The sequence below is a fragment of the Balaenoptera borealis genome (genome assembly GCF_965194805.1).
Source record: "Balaenoptera borealis genome assembly, chromosome: 6".
NCBI lineage: Eukaryota > Metazoa > Chordata > Mammalia > Artiodactyla > Balaenopteridae > Balaenoptera > Balaenoptera borealis.
The window spans coordinates 67,261,292-67,278,327 of NC_138863.1; the positions used below are offsets into that span (position 1 = coordinate 67,261,292).

The 17,036-nt window shown below is 37.6% G+C and overlaps 1 protein-coding gene and 1 long non-coding RNA gene across 3 annotated transcripts in view; one reads left to right on the plus strand and one right to left on the minus strand.

The window, feature by feature from the left end:
• Positions 1 to 2,210: 2,210 nt before the first annotated feature.
• Positions 2,211 to 17,036, minus strand: part of LOC309630289 — a 119,046-nt gene continuing 104,220 nt past the window's right edge. Inside the window, exons 4-5 of the long non-coding RNA XR_014245571.1 lie at positions 6,607 to 11,177; positions 2,211 to 3,411 (exon numbers count right to left, since the gene is read on the minus strand). This is a non-coding gene — a long non-coding RNA (uncharacterized lncRNA). The remainder of the gene's footprint in view (positions 3,412 to 6,606; positions 11,178 to 17,036) is intronic.
• Positions 14,530 to 17,036, plus strand: part of SLC38A11 (solute carrier family 38 member 11) — a 56,522-nt gene continuing 54,015 nt past the window's right edge. For both annotated transcript variants that reach the window (XM_082395349.1, XM_082395350.1), the window contains exons 1-2: positions 14,530 to 14,674; positions 15,179 to 15,296. In XM_082395349.1, the coding sequence (XP_082251475.1) occupies positions 14,636 to 14,674; positions 15,179 to 15,296 (157 nt within the window). In that variant the 5' untranslated portion in view covers positions 14,530 to 14,635. The remainder of the gene's footprint in view (positions 14,675 to 15,178; positions 15,297 to 17,036) is intronic.

Here is a 17,036-nt window from a genome sequence, read left to right on the forward strand (position 1 = left end):
TGGTAAGAGGACACTTTGTTTACACTGACATTTTTCTAGAAAACATCATAGAGTCTCATATTGAGAAAGAGATAGGTTGTAATAGCTATGAGAAAAAAACACAGCTGAGGAAGGGAAAATTAAAGCAAAATGAACTAAAATTTAAAACAAATGCCTTTTTTTTAAAAAAAGAAAGGATCAAGTAAAAAATGCTGTTTCATTCTTGCTTTCACTCCATTTTCCCACATGACTTTTAATGTAGAGAAATCAGCCACTAATAAGAATGAAGCCACTTACTACAACATATGATTTTTAACTTTATGAAATGTTCATAGTGTTTCATATTTTTTTAAAATATTTTACATCTCGACAAATTGAGTACCTTCTCTACTTTTTGTTTAGTAGTATATACATGGTACCTCCACAGTTAACAGGAGGAAAGTATATAGTAAAGGTCAATATTACAAACTGAAAAATGATGAGAAATAATAATAAAACTAACTAAAATCTGCTTTTCTCTAGTTCCAAACACCCCGTTTTATTTTTTATATTATTTACCCCAATAATACATGTTTCCACCTTATTTTTCATATCAGGAATTGCCATAACCTCCCCTTATCTTATTTTTAATGATCAAGGTCCAACTCCAATCCTACCCTGCATCACAGAATTGGGAAATTACAAGTTCCAGAGGAAACTGAAAAATATGTAGTGTTTCCATTTACTGGTCATGGTTCAGGCCGTGGCCCAGGCCCACCTTTAGTTCAAACTGTTTTCCTCAGCCATATTCCCCAGTGTTTGGCAGGGAAGCCCCAGTAGTTAGTCCAATGGTCTGGCCACTGACTGGATAAGAGATTGGAACCTAACCCAAAGAGAACTCATCTCTAGGCTGGCAACTTCCCAGGAGGAGGTGCAGCTCAAAAGGCTGTGCTCAGTGGAGGTGAAGGTATTTAGCTGAACCTGTCAAATTCACTTCCTCCAGAATCTGCCCAGGAAAACTGAGTGACTAGCTGGTCAGTTGCAAGAGAGGAATGGATATATCCACAGAAAGAAGCCAAATTTCCATGAAATAAAGATCACGATGGCCATGATAAACACAGAAAGCAAACATTCAGGGCTATCTGGAACACTACCAAGTTTCTAGTCCTAAATCTACTATGTAAATTCTTCTAATAACCACCTCTCCTCACTCCTAAGAAAGCTCAAGTAAGTTTCTGTTACTTGCAAGCAAAGAAGAACACCCAGCACCCTTCCCATCCTTCATCATTCCTCACACACTCTATCATGCAACATCCCTGCCCATGGTCATACCCATGTTTAAACATCTCCAGTAGAAATTTACCACTCAAGTTATCCGAGTATACCTCTAGGTAATTAGATTATAAAGCCATTTCCTATATTGAGTAAATCTTTACTTCCCTGAATCTAATATTCTCCAGCTATTTAAAGCTTCATGAGACCATTCATCATTCTGATTACTCTCTTCTGAAAATGTCGCAGCATATTTGTAAATTTCCCAAATCGTGGCTTCCATAGCTGAAAACATTTGTCCATGTGTGGTATGACCAACACAGATGGCCTGAACTACCACTTTTGTTGTTCTGTGTAATATGTTTCAAGTACTGTTGGTTAAAACTGTTTTCAATGACGTTGTTGAAACATTTTAAACTTACTGTTAACCAAAAGCACTAAAACCTCATTTTGAAATGATTTTCAGATAACCTACATGTGCCCCCCATGGACCTATGTAGTTGGGTTTTAGATCCAAGATCAGGATATTAAGTTTATGAGTTAAATTTTATCTTTGCTAGGCTAAATTTTATCAGTTTCCAGTCTTCCATCAAATGTCCCTGACCATCCACCCCAGCCTTTTATGATCACTTGATCCTCTATATTGTTGTAGCAAATGCATCTATTGCATTCATTTGGTGCATCATTTATACAACTTAATCAAGTTATTTATCCTTTAGTGAAGGTTGACTTCAAAGTGCAGAGCTGATGTATCTTATTTTTGGAACCTAGAGAGTGCTATACTCAAAAACTTTATTTGTAACTAGTAATGATCGAAAAATGAATATTGTAAGCATACCCAGTGGGTCCTACACTGTTTTTCTGGTCAATGCCTGTGAGCTTACAGATATGTGACAGGAGTGGGCTTATGCAATGGAGCCTTGTACATTCTTTCTCCTCATTATGGAGGATGAGTGGATAATCCTCTTGAAACATGAATGGATAATTTTTGCCTTCAACTGTTAGTATTTTGGATGTCCTTTGCATCTATTTAAAATATTTCTAGCAAACATTTGTAAAACAGCACCTGTCATAGGTAGTTGAAATGGTCATTTGGCTTGAGTCTTCAAGGTTTGAAAATTCTCAGAATTAGACATTAACTCTAAATGAAGCTGTACATACAGCTACAGAGATACACTATAGAGGTTAAATGATGTCACTCACAATAAATTTTAAAATCATGTCCCATTAAAATGCCACTTCATTTTCATGCATTAGGAATAAATATATTAAATATTAATATATCCTATAATTATGGTATGAATCACAGAATGACAATGCACTGTATTTTGCAGTTAAAGACAAAGCATTAGTTTGTTAAATGGAAATATTTAAGATTACATCACAACTTTGTGTCAACCTGTTCCATAATTTCTTTATTTTTTCCAATACTCTGGTTGCACTAATAAATGGAGATGAGCCAGCACTTTCTCAGTTTCACAGAGGCCCTTGAGGCAAATGAGCATCATAATCTCATTACTGAAGTATTCTCCTGATGGTCCTTATTTCTGGCCACATTAAACTTATTCTCACCTAACAACAAGGCTTTTTACAAGCTGATTCCTCTCAAGATTGTTTCTTCCATTTGGTACAGTTTTAATGAGCAGCAGTAATTGTATGAATCACTGTGCTAGGTTCAGTGAAGAAAAAAAACAACATCATCAACAGATCAAAATAAATGTGATCCTTTCCCTCAAGGAGCTTACCATTCCCACTGATAAGTTCACAATTACCAACAGCACAAAGTAAAGGATTGGGTATTGTATTTTAGGAATAAATAAAATTTCCTGAGACCAGAGAGAAGGAGACATAAATCAGATTAGGAGATTTGGGAAAAGTTGGCCGGCTCCATATTTCTACACTATGGGCAATCCTGGCTCTAGTCATAAAGTTCTTTTTTGTCTCTTTGCTCCCACTTCCTGATTTTAACCCTACTTGCCATTCTTGGCGAGAAAGAGTATTTCTGGCGCACATCCTGCAGAAGGCAATGCCCCAGCTGGGAGAGGATACAGAGTCACAGTTGTTGCTAACAACTCTGCTGCCAAAATTCCAACCTACTCTTTGCTCCAGGACTGCAACTTCTTGAGTTGATGTAGTTGAGAGTACTATCTTGCAGGGTCTCTGATCTTCCTATCCACCCATCTGAGGGGTACACAATATCCTTTCTCTCAGTTTAATTCAACTGACACAGGGCTAAAATATTGCAAATGAAACTTCATGAAAACAAAAGGAGAAGAAATATCACCATAGGTGAATGAGCCCTTACTTATTTTAGTGTAACCTTCATAGATGACCTTGACTGGAAAAGCACTAAAGGGCACACACACCCAATTTCATTTCTTCAACCCTGTCAATGTGAGTGTGCTTCCTCATCCAAAAATGTGAGCATATTTATTAATAAGTGATAAAAACTGGTACTCTTTGATTATAAATCTCAGCTTGCCCACCTTTGTCATGAATTATGTTATTCTCATTGCGGTGGACATGAAGGGACTGAGCTATAACAGCCATTCACATCCAGCTTCTGGAGCTTGGGAAATGGTTCTGATTTTACGAAGTAATTATTGTGAGCTGCAAACATGAAGGATCAAATTTGAGTTTGAATTCCCAATAGAAAGATTTATTTCCATATAACATTGTAAATCAACTACACTCCAATAAAAGTTTTTTTAAAAGATGCAAGAAAGACTTATCGTAAGTTAAAAAAAGAGGAAGATTTGTTTCCATAGAGACTTAAAATTGCATTCTCTATCACAGATGCAGAGAGCACAGGCAGTAGAGCAGAAGAAGCTGAGCATACACTCAAGTCAAAGTCAGAGCTGCTGTTTTGCTGGGTCAGTTCTCGGGATAATGATTAAAGACTAAGAATCTGTGTGATGAGTGAAGCAGACCCTGAAACAAGACATGGACAACCAGTACTTTCCAGGCACCTAAGGATCTAAGGAGAGGACCAACACAGGACACACAGAAGAGGACCCACATCGTATTGAAGAGAGCGTATTCCCAGCCATATTAGCCAAGGTTTCTTACCAGTTCATTAGTAAGGCAAAACTAAAAATATCAAAATCTAACAATTTATAGTTTATTTTATATGTATGTAATTGTAAACTATAAATATATATTAATACAGAGTTTAATTAAGCACAATAAATCCTCCAATCACTTCCACAAGGAATTCGGTTAAAGGACCACATTAGGTGTTGTAACAGAGAAATATCCAGATTGAATGAATCTTATCTGACTATTAGAATGATAGTCTTGGTACCCAGAGGTTGTGTATTAATGAGGATTAGATTTGTCTATAAATGACAAATCCCAAATAAAAGTACTTTAAACACGATCAAAGTTTATTTCCATCTCACATCACCTGAACAATCCAGATCTGGCATAACCAACAGGGACCCAGATCCTTTCTATCCTGTTACTCAGCCTTGTTTCCATCGGGTGGCTGGTTCAGGATAAAGCTCCAGTTTCATCCATTGTGTCTCTGTACTCCAGCCAGCAGGAAGGAGCAAAAGAGAGGTAAAGGTATTACCCTTCTCTTTGAGAACTTATATTCTGCCTACATTCTTGATCCTAACTTAGCCACAACCAGCTGCAAGTGAAAATGTGAATTTTATTCCTCTTTCTAAGTGGCCATGGTCCAGACAAAAATCAGAGACTCTGTCATGGTGGAAGAATAGAGACGGTTTCTGCTGCAGTAGTCAAAATTCCCTCTACCATATATCATTTTAGCCTAACAAATTATTTTTCTGTTTGGATATAGCAGCAGCAAACATTTATTGAGAGCATATTCTGTGCCAAGCAATTAACTAAAACCTTTAAAAATACTGTTATAGGCTGAATTCTGTCCTCCAATTAAGATATGTTGGAATCCTAACTCAAATACCTTAGAACGTGACCTTATTTGGAAATAAAGACCCTTATTGGGTCTTTATTTGGGTCTTTCCAGGTGTAGTCAAGTTAAGATGAGGTCATTAAGGTGGACCCTAATCCAATATGGTTAGTGTCCTTATAAAAAGGTGAACTTGGACACAGACCCACACAGAGGGAAGAGTAAGTGAAGAGTCACAGAGAGAATACTATGTGAAGATGGAGTAATGAAGTGATGCATCTACCACCAGAAGCTAGGAAGAGGCAAGAAAGGATTCCCCTACATGTTTCAGAGGGAGCATGGTACTGATGATACCTTGATTTTGGACTTCTAGCCTCCAGAACTGTGAAAATAAATTTCTGTTATTTTAAGTCACCCAGTTTATGGTACTTTGTTACAGCAGCTGTAGGAAACTAACACTAATAGGTTATTTCATTTAATCCCCACAACTACTCCTATGCAAGAAGTAGTTATTTTTCCCTTTTTACAAATAAGGAAATTAAGGCTCAAAAAATTAAGCAACTAGCAAAGATCCCTTGAGCTTTGAATGACCCCTAGGTTTTTCTGATTCCAGTCCCTCAACTCCTAATTGCTATACTAACTAAAGAATTAACAAAAACCCTTGTTTTTTAAATCTTCCATCCCTTCTCAGCTTGGACACCACTGGAAAAAAAACTATGGGGCTTCCCTCGTGGCGCAGTAGTTGAGAATCTGCCTGCCAATGCAGGGGACACGGGTTCGAGTCCTGGTCTGGGAAGATCCCACATGCCGCGGAGCAACTAGGCCCGTGAGCCACAACTACTGAGCCTGCGCGTCTGGAGCCTGTGTCCCGCAACAAGAGAGGCCGCGACAGTGAAGGGCCCGCACACCGCTATGAAGACTGGCCCCCGCTTGCTGCAACTAGAGAAAGCCCTCGCACAGAAACGAAGACCCAACACAGCCAAAAATAAATAAATAAAATTTAAAAAAAAAAACTATGAATTACTATACAAATATTTTGATATTACTATCCGCCAGGTGCCTTTGTAGCATGATGTTGTAACTGATCCTCAAAACTGGGACACTTTGGATAATGAAAATGATGCGATTCATAATTACAGTGGAACAAGAAGCCTAAACCAGGACTATCTTGGGCAAACCAGGTTTTACAGTTACACTAATTTTAACTCATTCCTGAATGCCCCATCCACTCTGACTCCTAACCAAAAATATCATCATAGTGGCTTACAGAATTCTAATAATTAGGTTAGAAAACATCGAAATACCTTAACTATGCAATAATAATAACATAGTACCACAAGAATAAGATATTCCTGGATAATGAGTAATATAGAGATCATAGAATATAGTTACAAGAATGATTTTGTAAGATGATAAATCCATTTTAAAAAGAACAAACTTTGATTATTTAGCCAAAAGTATCTGAGCAGTCCTTCCAGACCTCTAAAGACTGAGGATCCCACCTTTGGAAAGTTTAAAAAAGCAAAAAAGAAAGGTTTATCTTGTTTCAGACTCTGCATATTAAGGCTCTACTAATGCTAGTAGAATTAATAATCTAATACTGTGGAGCATATCAAGCATTCATTTTTACAAAAAACAAAATTACTCCTCTTCTAGACTCCTTTCCAAAGTTGAGGAAAATGTAACTTCCCTGGGGATGTGGGTTGAAAATCGTTGTCTTTAGTATCATCCAAACTTGAACCTTAATGTCAGAAAGAAGTCAGGTTAGCTATCAGGGAGAGCTTTGTAAATTCAGACTTCTGCTAAGAAACAGCCTTCCCTGATTATTTCTAAGAGAGCCACGTGCCCTTAGAGGTCACCTAGCCTGAACTGTAACCAAATAATGAAGAAAAGTAATAATTCTACATAAGCATAGTATACTACTTACATAATTATACAATCTGATAAAAAGCTCAAATTTAGGCTCTCTAACATTCCTGAAAGTCTGGCTTCCATGGCCTTTATCTGGAGCTAAGACAGACTCAAAAACTGTTTACCCGCATGTGCACATGCACTTATCCTCTACTTCAAACACTGTATAATCTGAGTAAACTGCAAGGCTCTAAACGCTCACTGTGTTTACCTCTGCATGGAAGGATTTCCAGTGACTATGTGTTCTATTCTTTCTTCCTCATGTTTTTTCATTGAGAATAGAGTACTTTTGAAATTAAACAAATAATACTTTTTAAACTGGAAAAAAAAGATCTCTAAGAAAGATCATTAAAATAAGTATAAAGAAATTTTGGTTTCTGATTCAGCATATGAGAAGCTGGAATATGCCACTCTGTCTTAAAAAAAACAAGTAAAAAGCTAACCAAACTGAAAAATCAACAACTCTTCTGAGACCCTTCAGAGAAGTAAGGTCACAGGGCAAACCACTGCCCCCAAAATTAGACAGACCAACAGACAAATACAAGGAATCACAAACCTCCAGGAGAACCAGCACCAGCTAGGGAAACCTGAGCTGTAACTGATGAATTTCTGGAGGCTTAACATTACAAGTCTGAGAGAGAAAAAATCCAGGGGTACCTAGTCATCAGGGGCCCCCCACACTTTTGTGAATTTTTAATTCCAGGAGCTCAACCAAGTTCTCACAGTAAATACTGGAGAAAAATCTCCTCTTGCTTCCTGCAGGAGAAGGGGAAAGGAACCATTTTTAAACACTCCAGAGCATTCTGTACTTCTTAACAAAGTCTGCCCTCAGGATAAACTATTTAACTAGAGCCTAACCTGCTGGGGTTTTATCAGAGTTTAACTGACCTCGGGGAAGAAAATACACATCTCCAGCCTACTATAATCATCCTGTTCCAACTACGGGGGAGGAGAGTATTGAGAAGCACGAGTGGAGTTCATAGTCCAGAGGTACAGGCTTACTAAAAGACTGAGACCTACTCATAGGACCATAGGATGCCTCCCTTCCCTCTCTTCACCATCATGTTACTAAAGGTCTATTTACAGCAGTTCCTTTTACCCAGTACATCATGTCCGGCTATCAGAAAAAAAAATTGTAAGACCTACTAAAAGCTAAAAAAACAGTCTGAAGAGACAGAGCAAGCATTAGAACCAGACTCTGATATGGGAGGGATGCTGGAATTATCAGACCAGGAATTTTTAAACTATGATTAAGATGCTAACTATTCTAATAGATAAAGTAGACAGCATGCAAGAACAGATGGGCAGTGTAAGAAGACAGACGGAAATCTTAAGAAACAACCAAAATAAAATGCTACAAGTAAAAAACACTGTAACAGTAATGAAGAATGCCTTGATGGGTTTATTTGTAGACCAGATGTGGCTGAAGAAAGAATCTCTGAGCTTGAGGATATATAAACAGAAACCTCTAAAAATGAAAAGAAAAAAAAAAAGGACTGAAACAAAAAAACCGTCCCAGAACAGAATATCCAAAAACTGTGGGACAACTACAAAAGGTGTAACAGATGGACAGTAGAAATACCAGAAGAAGAAGAGAGAGGAACAGAAGAAATATTTGAGAAAACAATGACTGAAAATTTCCCCACAGTAATATCAGACACCAAACCACAGATCCAGGAAGTTCAGAAAACACCAAAGAGGATAAATACAAAAAAATACTACACTTAAGTATCATTTTCAAACTACAGAAAACCAAAGATAAAGAAAAAATTCTGAAAAAAGCCAGGGGAAAAAACGAACACCTGACTTATAGAGGAACAAAGGTAAGAATTATATCCACTTCTCCTCAGAGACAACATAGTCAAGATGAAAGTGAAGTGAAATCTTTAACATGCTGAGAGAAAAAAACCTACCAACGTAGAATTCTGTACCCTGCAGAAGTATCCTTCAAAAGTGAAGGAGAAATAAAGATGTTCTCAGACAAACAAAAGCTGACGGAATTTGTTACCAGTAAACCTGCCTTGCAAAATTTTAAAATAAGTTATTTAGAGAGAAGGAAAATGATATGTCAGAAAGTTGGATCTACATAAACAAGAGAGGAGCGTTGCGGAAGGAGTGAGTGAAGGTAAAATAAAAACTTTTGTTCTTTTATTCTTTTTTTTTTTAATTTTAATTTTTTTTTATTTTTTATTTTTGGCTGCATTGGGTCTTCGTTGCTGTGCGCAGGCTTTCTCTAGTTGCTGTGAGCAGGGGCTACTCTTTGTTGCAGTGCGCGGGCTTCTCATTGCAGTGGCTTCTCTTGTTGCGGAGCACAGGCTCTAGGCATGTGGGCTTCAGTAGTTGCAGCAGGCGGGCTCAGTAGTTGCGGCACACGGGCCCTAGAGCGCACAGGCTTCAGTAGTTGTGGTGTGTGGGCTTAGTTGCTCCGCAGCATGTGGGATCTTCCTGGACCAGGGATTGAACCCGTGTCCCCTGCATTGGCAGGCGGATTCTTAACCACTGCACCACCAGGGAAGTCCCTATTCTTTTATTCTCAATTGATCTAACAGATAACAGTTTGTTCAAAATAATAATAGCAACGATGTATTCAATTATATGTGCTTACGTGTGTACTATTAGAATGGTGAAAATGTAGAACACTGACAACACCAAACGCTGGCAGGAACTCTCATTCATTCATTGTACCATTCAATATAAAAGCCACTTTGAAAGACAGTTTGGTGGTTTCTTACAAAGGTAAACATAATCTTACCATAGGATCCAGCAACTGTACTCCTTGGTATTTACCCAAAGGAGTTGAAAACCTATGTCTACACAAAAATCCACACACCAATGTTTATAGCATCAATATTCAAAATTGCCAAAACTTGGAAGGAACCAAGATGTCCTTCAGTGGGTGAGCGGATAAATAAACTGTGGTACGTAGACAATGGAACATTATTTAGTGCTAAAAAGAAATGAGAGGGGCTTCCCTGGTGGCGCAGTGGTTAAGAATCCACCTGCCAATGCAGCAGACACGGGTTCAAGCCCTGCTCCAGGAAGATCCCACATGCCGCGGAGCAACTAAGCCCGTGCCCCACAACTACTGAGCCTGCGCTCTAGAGCCTGTGAGCCACAACTACTGAAGCCCAGGCACCTAGAGTCTGTGCTTCGCAACAAGAGAAGCCACCGCAATGAGAAGCCTGCGCATCACAACAAAGAGTAGCCCCCGCTTGCCGCATCTAGAGAAAGCCCCCGTGCAGCAACAAAGACCCAATGCAGCCAAAAATAAATAAAATTTAAAAATTTATTAAAAAAAAAAGAAATGAGTTACCAAGCCATGAAAAAAAAGGGAGGAAATTTACATGCATATTACTAAGTGAAATAAGCCAATCTGAAAAGGCTACATGTTGTATGATCCCAACTATACGACATTCTAGAAAAGGGTAAACTCTGGAGATAGTAAAAATATTAGTGGTTGCCAGGGATTTAGGGGAGGGAGGACAGGGATAAATCAGCTGAGCACAGAGGATTTTTAAGGCAGTGAAACTATTCTGTATGATACTATAATGGTGGATACATATCATTATACATTTGTCCAAACCCATAGAATGTACAACACCAAGAGTAAACTCTAATGTAAACTACGAACTGTGGGTGATGATATGTCAATGTAGGTTCATCAGTTGTAACAAATATACAACTCTGGTGGGGAATGTTCTTCATAGGGGAGGCTATGGATGTCTGGAGACAAAGCATATATGGTAAATCTCTGTACCTTCTGCTCAGTGTTGCAGTGAACCTAAAACTGTTCAAAATAAAATAAATTCAAAAATGCAAATTAATTAATTAATTAATAAAAACTAACCACCAAAAAAAAAATAGTATAGAAATCCTATCTTAGTTTTCTATCATCATGCAACAAATAGACCCCAACTAGTGATCAAAAACAACAATAAACATTTTTGTGGACGAGGAAGGAGCAGGTTGGTTGAGTGGCCCTGGCTCAGGTTGCATCTGGGATGTTGGCTGGGGCTGCAGTCATCTGAAGGGTTGAGTGGGGCTAAGGGATCATTTTTCAACATGACTTACTCACATGGCATTGGCAGAGGGTTCAGTTTCTTCTATGAGATGCTTGAATGTCCTCATGACATTGCAGCTGGCTTTTCCCAGAGTGAGTGATCTGAAAGAGAACAAAGCAGAAACCACAATGATTTTATGACTTAGTATCAGAGATGACACATGTCACTTCCATCATATGCAGTTTATTAGAAACAAGTCACTGAGTCCAGCCCACACCCAGGGAAGGGAAATGAAACTCCACTTCTTGATGGGAGGAGTATCAAGAATTTGTAAACATGTTTTAAACCACTCATAGAGCCCTATTCACAAAAAGGAATTCACCACTGTCACATACACAGACAAATATTTAATATATTGAAAAAATTTATAAAGTTATCACTGAAAGCAGAAATACAAAATTTATTAAAAATTCTCCTTTTTACTTTACTTTCTACTTTTAAAAATCAAATATATTTCTTTGGTAGATTAAAAAAAGGAAACTTTTACAAGCTCTATAAATTTACACCACAGGTGTTTGTGGTCAATATGGTGAAACTAATTGTTTTTAATCAATAAATCAACTTGGACAGAATTGATATCTTTGGAATATTTAGTCTACTTATCCATGAATTTGGTATTTCTCTCCATTTATTCAAGCCCTATTTAATGTCTTTTGATTGTTACAGTTTTCTCTGAAGAGTTTGCGTGCGTCTTTAGTTGAATTTATTCCTAAGTATTTGGTATTCTTTGACACTGTTATAAATTAGCTTCTTTTTTCATTATTACACCTAGTTGTTTGTTGCTGCTGTAAAAATTAATATATTTTCAGGCAAATCTTATATCTGTTAAGCTCCCTAAATTCTCTTATTGCTTCTAATATTTTCCTTTAAAGTCTGTTGAATTTTTCTTTTTAAACAATTTCATCATCCCAAAATGACAGCTTTATTTCTACGTTTCCAATCCTCATACCTATAAATTCTTTTCCTCTTCTTATTGCTTTAGGCTACGGACTCCAACATCATGTAAAATAAGGGTCATTATCATGGGTATTATTGTTTCATTTCTTAGTTAAATGGAAATGCTTCCAAAATTTCCCCATTAATGAAGATATCTGCTATAGTTCATCAGTTTAAGGAAGCTGTCTTCTGTTTCTAATTTACAAAGAGGTTTTCTCCAATCGTGAATTCAACATTATCAAATGTTTTATTCTATATCTAGTAAAACAATTACATAGTTTTCTCTTGTAATCTGTTAATGTGGGAAATTATATTTATAGTTTTTTTGGGGCTAACCCATCCTTTCATACTTGGGGTATACTCAACTTGGTCATGATACTGTTAGCTTTTTCATACACCGTTAGCTTCAATCTACTAACATTTTATTCAGGATTTTGAATCTATATTTTTTAGTGAAAGGGCTATAATTTTCTTTCTTTTAATGTACTTGTATCAGGATTAAGATTACTAATTTTAAATATTTCAAAACTGTAAACTTTGCATGAAAAAAATACCACAATTTTAGAAGAAAGAAGCTGGAAGAAGATATGTATAAAATATGTAACTGACATACAGTTGGCCCCCCAAATATACAAATAACTCTTACAGATCAATAAGAAAAAGACTAACAATCAAATCAAATGGGCAAAGGATAAAAAAAAATGAAATTAACAAAGAGGATAACCAAAATATTTAATTATATTCATTAAACATTACAAAAAGATCCTCAACATCATTATAGATTAAGAAAATACATATCTATACAATATTTATACACCATTTTAAAGTTCATCACAACATCAAAACTTAAAAAGAAACTAAGTCCTGATGTTAAAAGTGCAGAGCAGGAATTCCATCCCTGCTGGTGGAAATATAATTGGGGCTATCAATTTGTAGAGCAGCTTGGAAATATTTAGTGAAGTTGAAAACATGCATGAACTACTTCCTCATAATTCTACTTCTAGAGAAACTGTCATTTAATATGCTCCAGAAGAGTACAAAATTAGAAACAATCTTAATGTCTTTCTGTAGGAGGATGGCTAACTGAACAGTGACACAGATAAAATGAATATACTGTATCTGCATGAATCTATATAATACATTTTGAAAACAGTATACTGGGTAAACAACAATAATGCTAGGAGGAAAATAGTGCCGTATGGGACCATCTTTGTAAATCTTGAACATACTCAAATCATTGTTATATATCATTTATGGCTACAAATGAATGAATTAAAATATAAAGCATGAATACAAAAGATATACACAAACTTCATGAATTGGATGAGTCTAGCAACGTAGGGAAAGGAATTCGGAAGGGCAAAGGGGTTTCTGTTGTGACATTAAATGTTTATTTTCGCAATTTGAAGAAAATATGACAAAATATTAGTATTTGTTACTTTGATAGTGGAGAGTATATGAAGTTTATAGTTCTCTTTAGGTTTTTCTATGTTTTTTAAATGCTTCATAATTTTAAATAAATGTTTATGAAAAAAGAACCACTTGAATTATTTGATAAGCAGATGTTGTGTTATATTACCGCTCTAACTATCCTTGAAACTGTTCTCTATGTATTCTGTCTCTTTGTGATTGAATATTCTCTGGGCCTGCTTCCTCACCTGTAATGTAAGAGGGGTGAACAGATGGTCATTTCAGATTCTTTGTAGCTCAGATACTCTAAGTGCCTTTCCTTCCCCATCCCCTGACACCCCATCCCGCCACTTTTTTAAGGTTCGTTACCTGACTCCATCTTCCTTTCCTTTCTCCAAGTCTCCTTTTCTGAAAAGTCACCCGGAAACATTTGACCAAAGCATGCTCAGTAATCAAATTTGCTAAAACTCGAGAAAAGTTTTTTAACAGTTCTACATTTTCATTTAACAGTCCTACATTTTCATCTGTCAGCTCTGACAGAAATCGGTGTAGCGAGCAGGAGGAGGTAGCAATAGAAAAGATGCTCCATGGGAACAGGTGTGCTAGTGCGTTCTTACCTGGACGTCAGACTCCAGCCAAGGAGCAGCTAATTTGGGAATGGACTATAAGGCCAGCTTAACTCTGTACAATCTGAGCAAGTCAGCGTGGACGGAACATATTGTACTTTGCAGCTGTTGGTTGGGTGGCAGGCGAGGGGAGAGAGGCCGCAGCTGGAGGTTTAAAAAAAAAAAAAAAAGGAAAAAAAGGCGAGGTGCGGGGAAAGAGAGCTGCCCGAATCAGAAACACCCTGTAGCGTCTCCGCCTCAGGAGGAAGGCGTATTCGGCAACCTCCGAGGGAAATCGCCTCGGCCGCGGCGTCCAAGTGAGCTGGGGCGGCAGCCCGCGCGCAGCCCGCGCGCAGCCCGCGCGCAGCCCGCGCGCAGCCCGCGCGCAGCCCGCGCGCAGCCCGCGCGCAGCCCGCGCGCAGCCCGCGCGCAGCCCGCGCGCAGCCCGCGCGCAGCGGAGGTGGGGCCAAGGGGGCCCGCGAAGCCTCTCGACCCAACTCGCCCGCCGCGTGCTGACCCCGGGCTTGGAGGTCGCGGAGAAGGCTGTTCCGGCGAGTCGAGTACTCGCGCCGGCGGACCTCCCACCTGCCGAGGACCCGGGTGCAGCCATGGGCTACCAGGGGCAGCGGCCCGTCATCCCGCCACAGGTAATGAGACTGGGGCTGGTTCTGAAGGCAGGTCATTGCAAGTTTCGTTCACCCTGCAACAGCGTTCAGCTACCTTCACCCGGCGTCTTGATGTAGCACCACAGAAGGTTCTCCAGGAGAAAAAAGAAATTTTGCCTCGATCTTTTTTTTTTCCATAGCGGGCACTTTTCAATATAACCCCTTTAATTTCACAAAAATCACATCCTTTGCTCCCTAAGAGATCCTAGAGTACTAGGATTTCACGCAGTAGTCCACGAACTTGGCGCAGCTGTAATCAGGACATTTTAGGATGGAGTTTGTTCACAAGCTCTGTTTGAAGTACTAGATATTGTTGTTACTCTATTATTATCCTCATTTTCTTATCGTTATTGGCATTACTTATTATTATTACTAATATCACGTTAGTCTCCTAAATTGCGTATTTGTCTTACAATTTTCTGAATTTTTGAGCTATTTATTTTGAGTTAAATATTTATTTAATTGCACTTTTATATACTAAAATAGAGCCATCTAGATGACAGAGAAACCCTCGTTTCTGAACATAAGCACAAAGGGAAAACTTGTCGTCAGTCTGCTGCTGTTTTTAATGTTGTCAACTCGATTATAGGATCTGGTATAATAGGTAAGTTTTTTTTTTTTAATTTTCAGTGAAAAGGCCAAATTTAAGACACTTATTATGTTGCTAGTATTCATAGGTTAATTTTAAAGGAAAAAATCTTAAATGATAAAATTGGTAATTGTTTTTCATAAAGGCCTTCCTTTTTTTCCAGTGTAACAATGTGCACACATCAGTCTCTCTTATAGTAAAAATGGGGTGGTGATTCACACTCTTTCCACATTTGAGAGCACCCTCCATGTGTGATAGATCAAGGTGGAGCTGCAGATGGGAGATTGCTGAATTTTTTTTTCATAGGCTGCATGGTCAAGTGATAATGTTACCTAATTTACTTTTTTCCCTGTTCCTGGAGTGGCCAGCCATTACTTGAATCACCTTTCTATAACCTTCTAGAGGTGTAGAACTTCCAGATACTTGCAAATATTGGAGATACAAAAGTTTAATGTGAAAACATAACAGTCGTGAAAAATCAAATCCACGTTAATATTTCCTCACCCATTTATAGAGTGTTAAATTTTAAAGTACAAACTTATTATGATATATCAATTGTAAATATAATTTAATCAATAAATAGAAATGGTTTTTTAAATGATTTTTTAAAACAAAGGAGCCAAATAATCAGAAGTGAAAGAAATGAGCAGCTCATATTTTCCCAATGTGAAGCAAAGGAAAAGTTCTGAAAAAATTAAGTGTGTTGCATTATAATAATGAAGGCAGTTATTTTTTCAGCGCTTTTGTTATTTGAAACATCCAATTTAAGAAAAAGCAAGGACAAAACAAAATCCTGCAAATACACATTGAGAATATTACTTTTTCCTGTAAAGTTATGACATTTTAGTCTCAGTCATCTGGATTGAGTTACTTTTCTTAACTTTCACAAGTTGATGTATTTCTTGATTTTACTTTCCATATACAGGCAAATTGTTTTTTTTCAAATGGTAAATAAAATGTAGGAACCTGAGGCAAAGTAGTAGCAAGTAGGCGCAAAGACCTTTTTGAAATTCAGCCTCCATGTACCATAGAGGTGTAGGCCGAATTCCAGAGTTAATTCCTGATATGAACACTTTAAGCTGATTCATGTCAACTTAAAAAGTACTTCTTAATTAGGCCCAGCAGATTTTTGAAAGGGGAAAGTTTTCAGAGAATAAATATTTTTGGTGGAATTATTTTAAGTACATTTTATTTTAAATGTTTCATTGTCCATAATCTAAAATTGCCCATTTCCAAAAAAGATTCATAAGAAATAACATTACATACTCCTTTCAGCTTTATAAAAAATACTTTTGCCTTCTCATTTTCCTCTCCTTTTCCTACGGAGTTGCCCATTTTGACCCCAGGGTTGGTCTTTCCTCATATCTCATAACCCTTCTATACTCTTATTATCACCTCTGCTTTCCCGGCCAGCACATAAGGAGAACTCTGGGTCATTACTCTCCACATATTGTAGGTCATACGTCCCCCTCACCCTGAAGGGAACATTATTTGTGTGAACTGTCATCTGTTTTTCATTTGATGCTTTCTTATTCTTATTTTTCCACCTCATAAACTTGCTCTTTTTCCACCTCATAAACTTGCTCTCTTGACATGCCCTTAACTGACAACATTTTATTCTGAAATAGGTATTAATATGCTAACATTTAATTTTAGTATTCATATATACTGTTTACAACTATGTCATATAAATATGTCAATTTACTTAGCCTATTATATACAGAAATTGGGGGAAAACTTCCGTGTTTCCATATG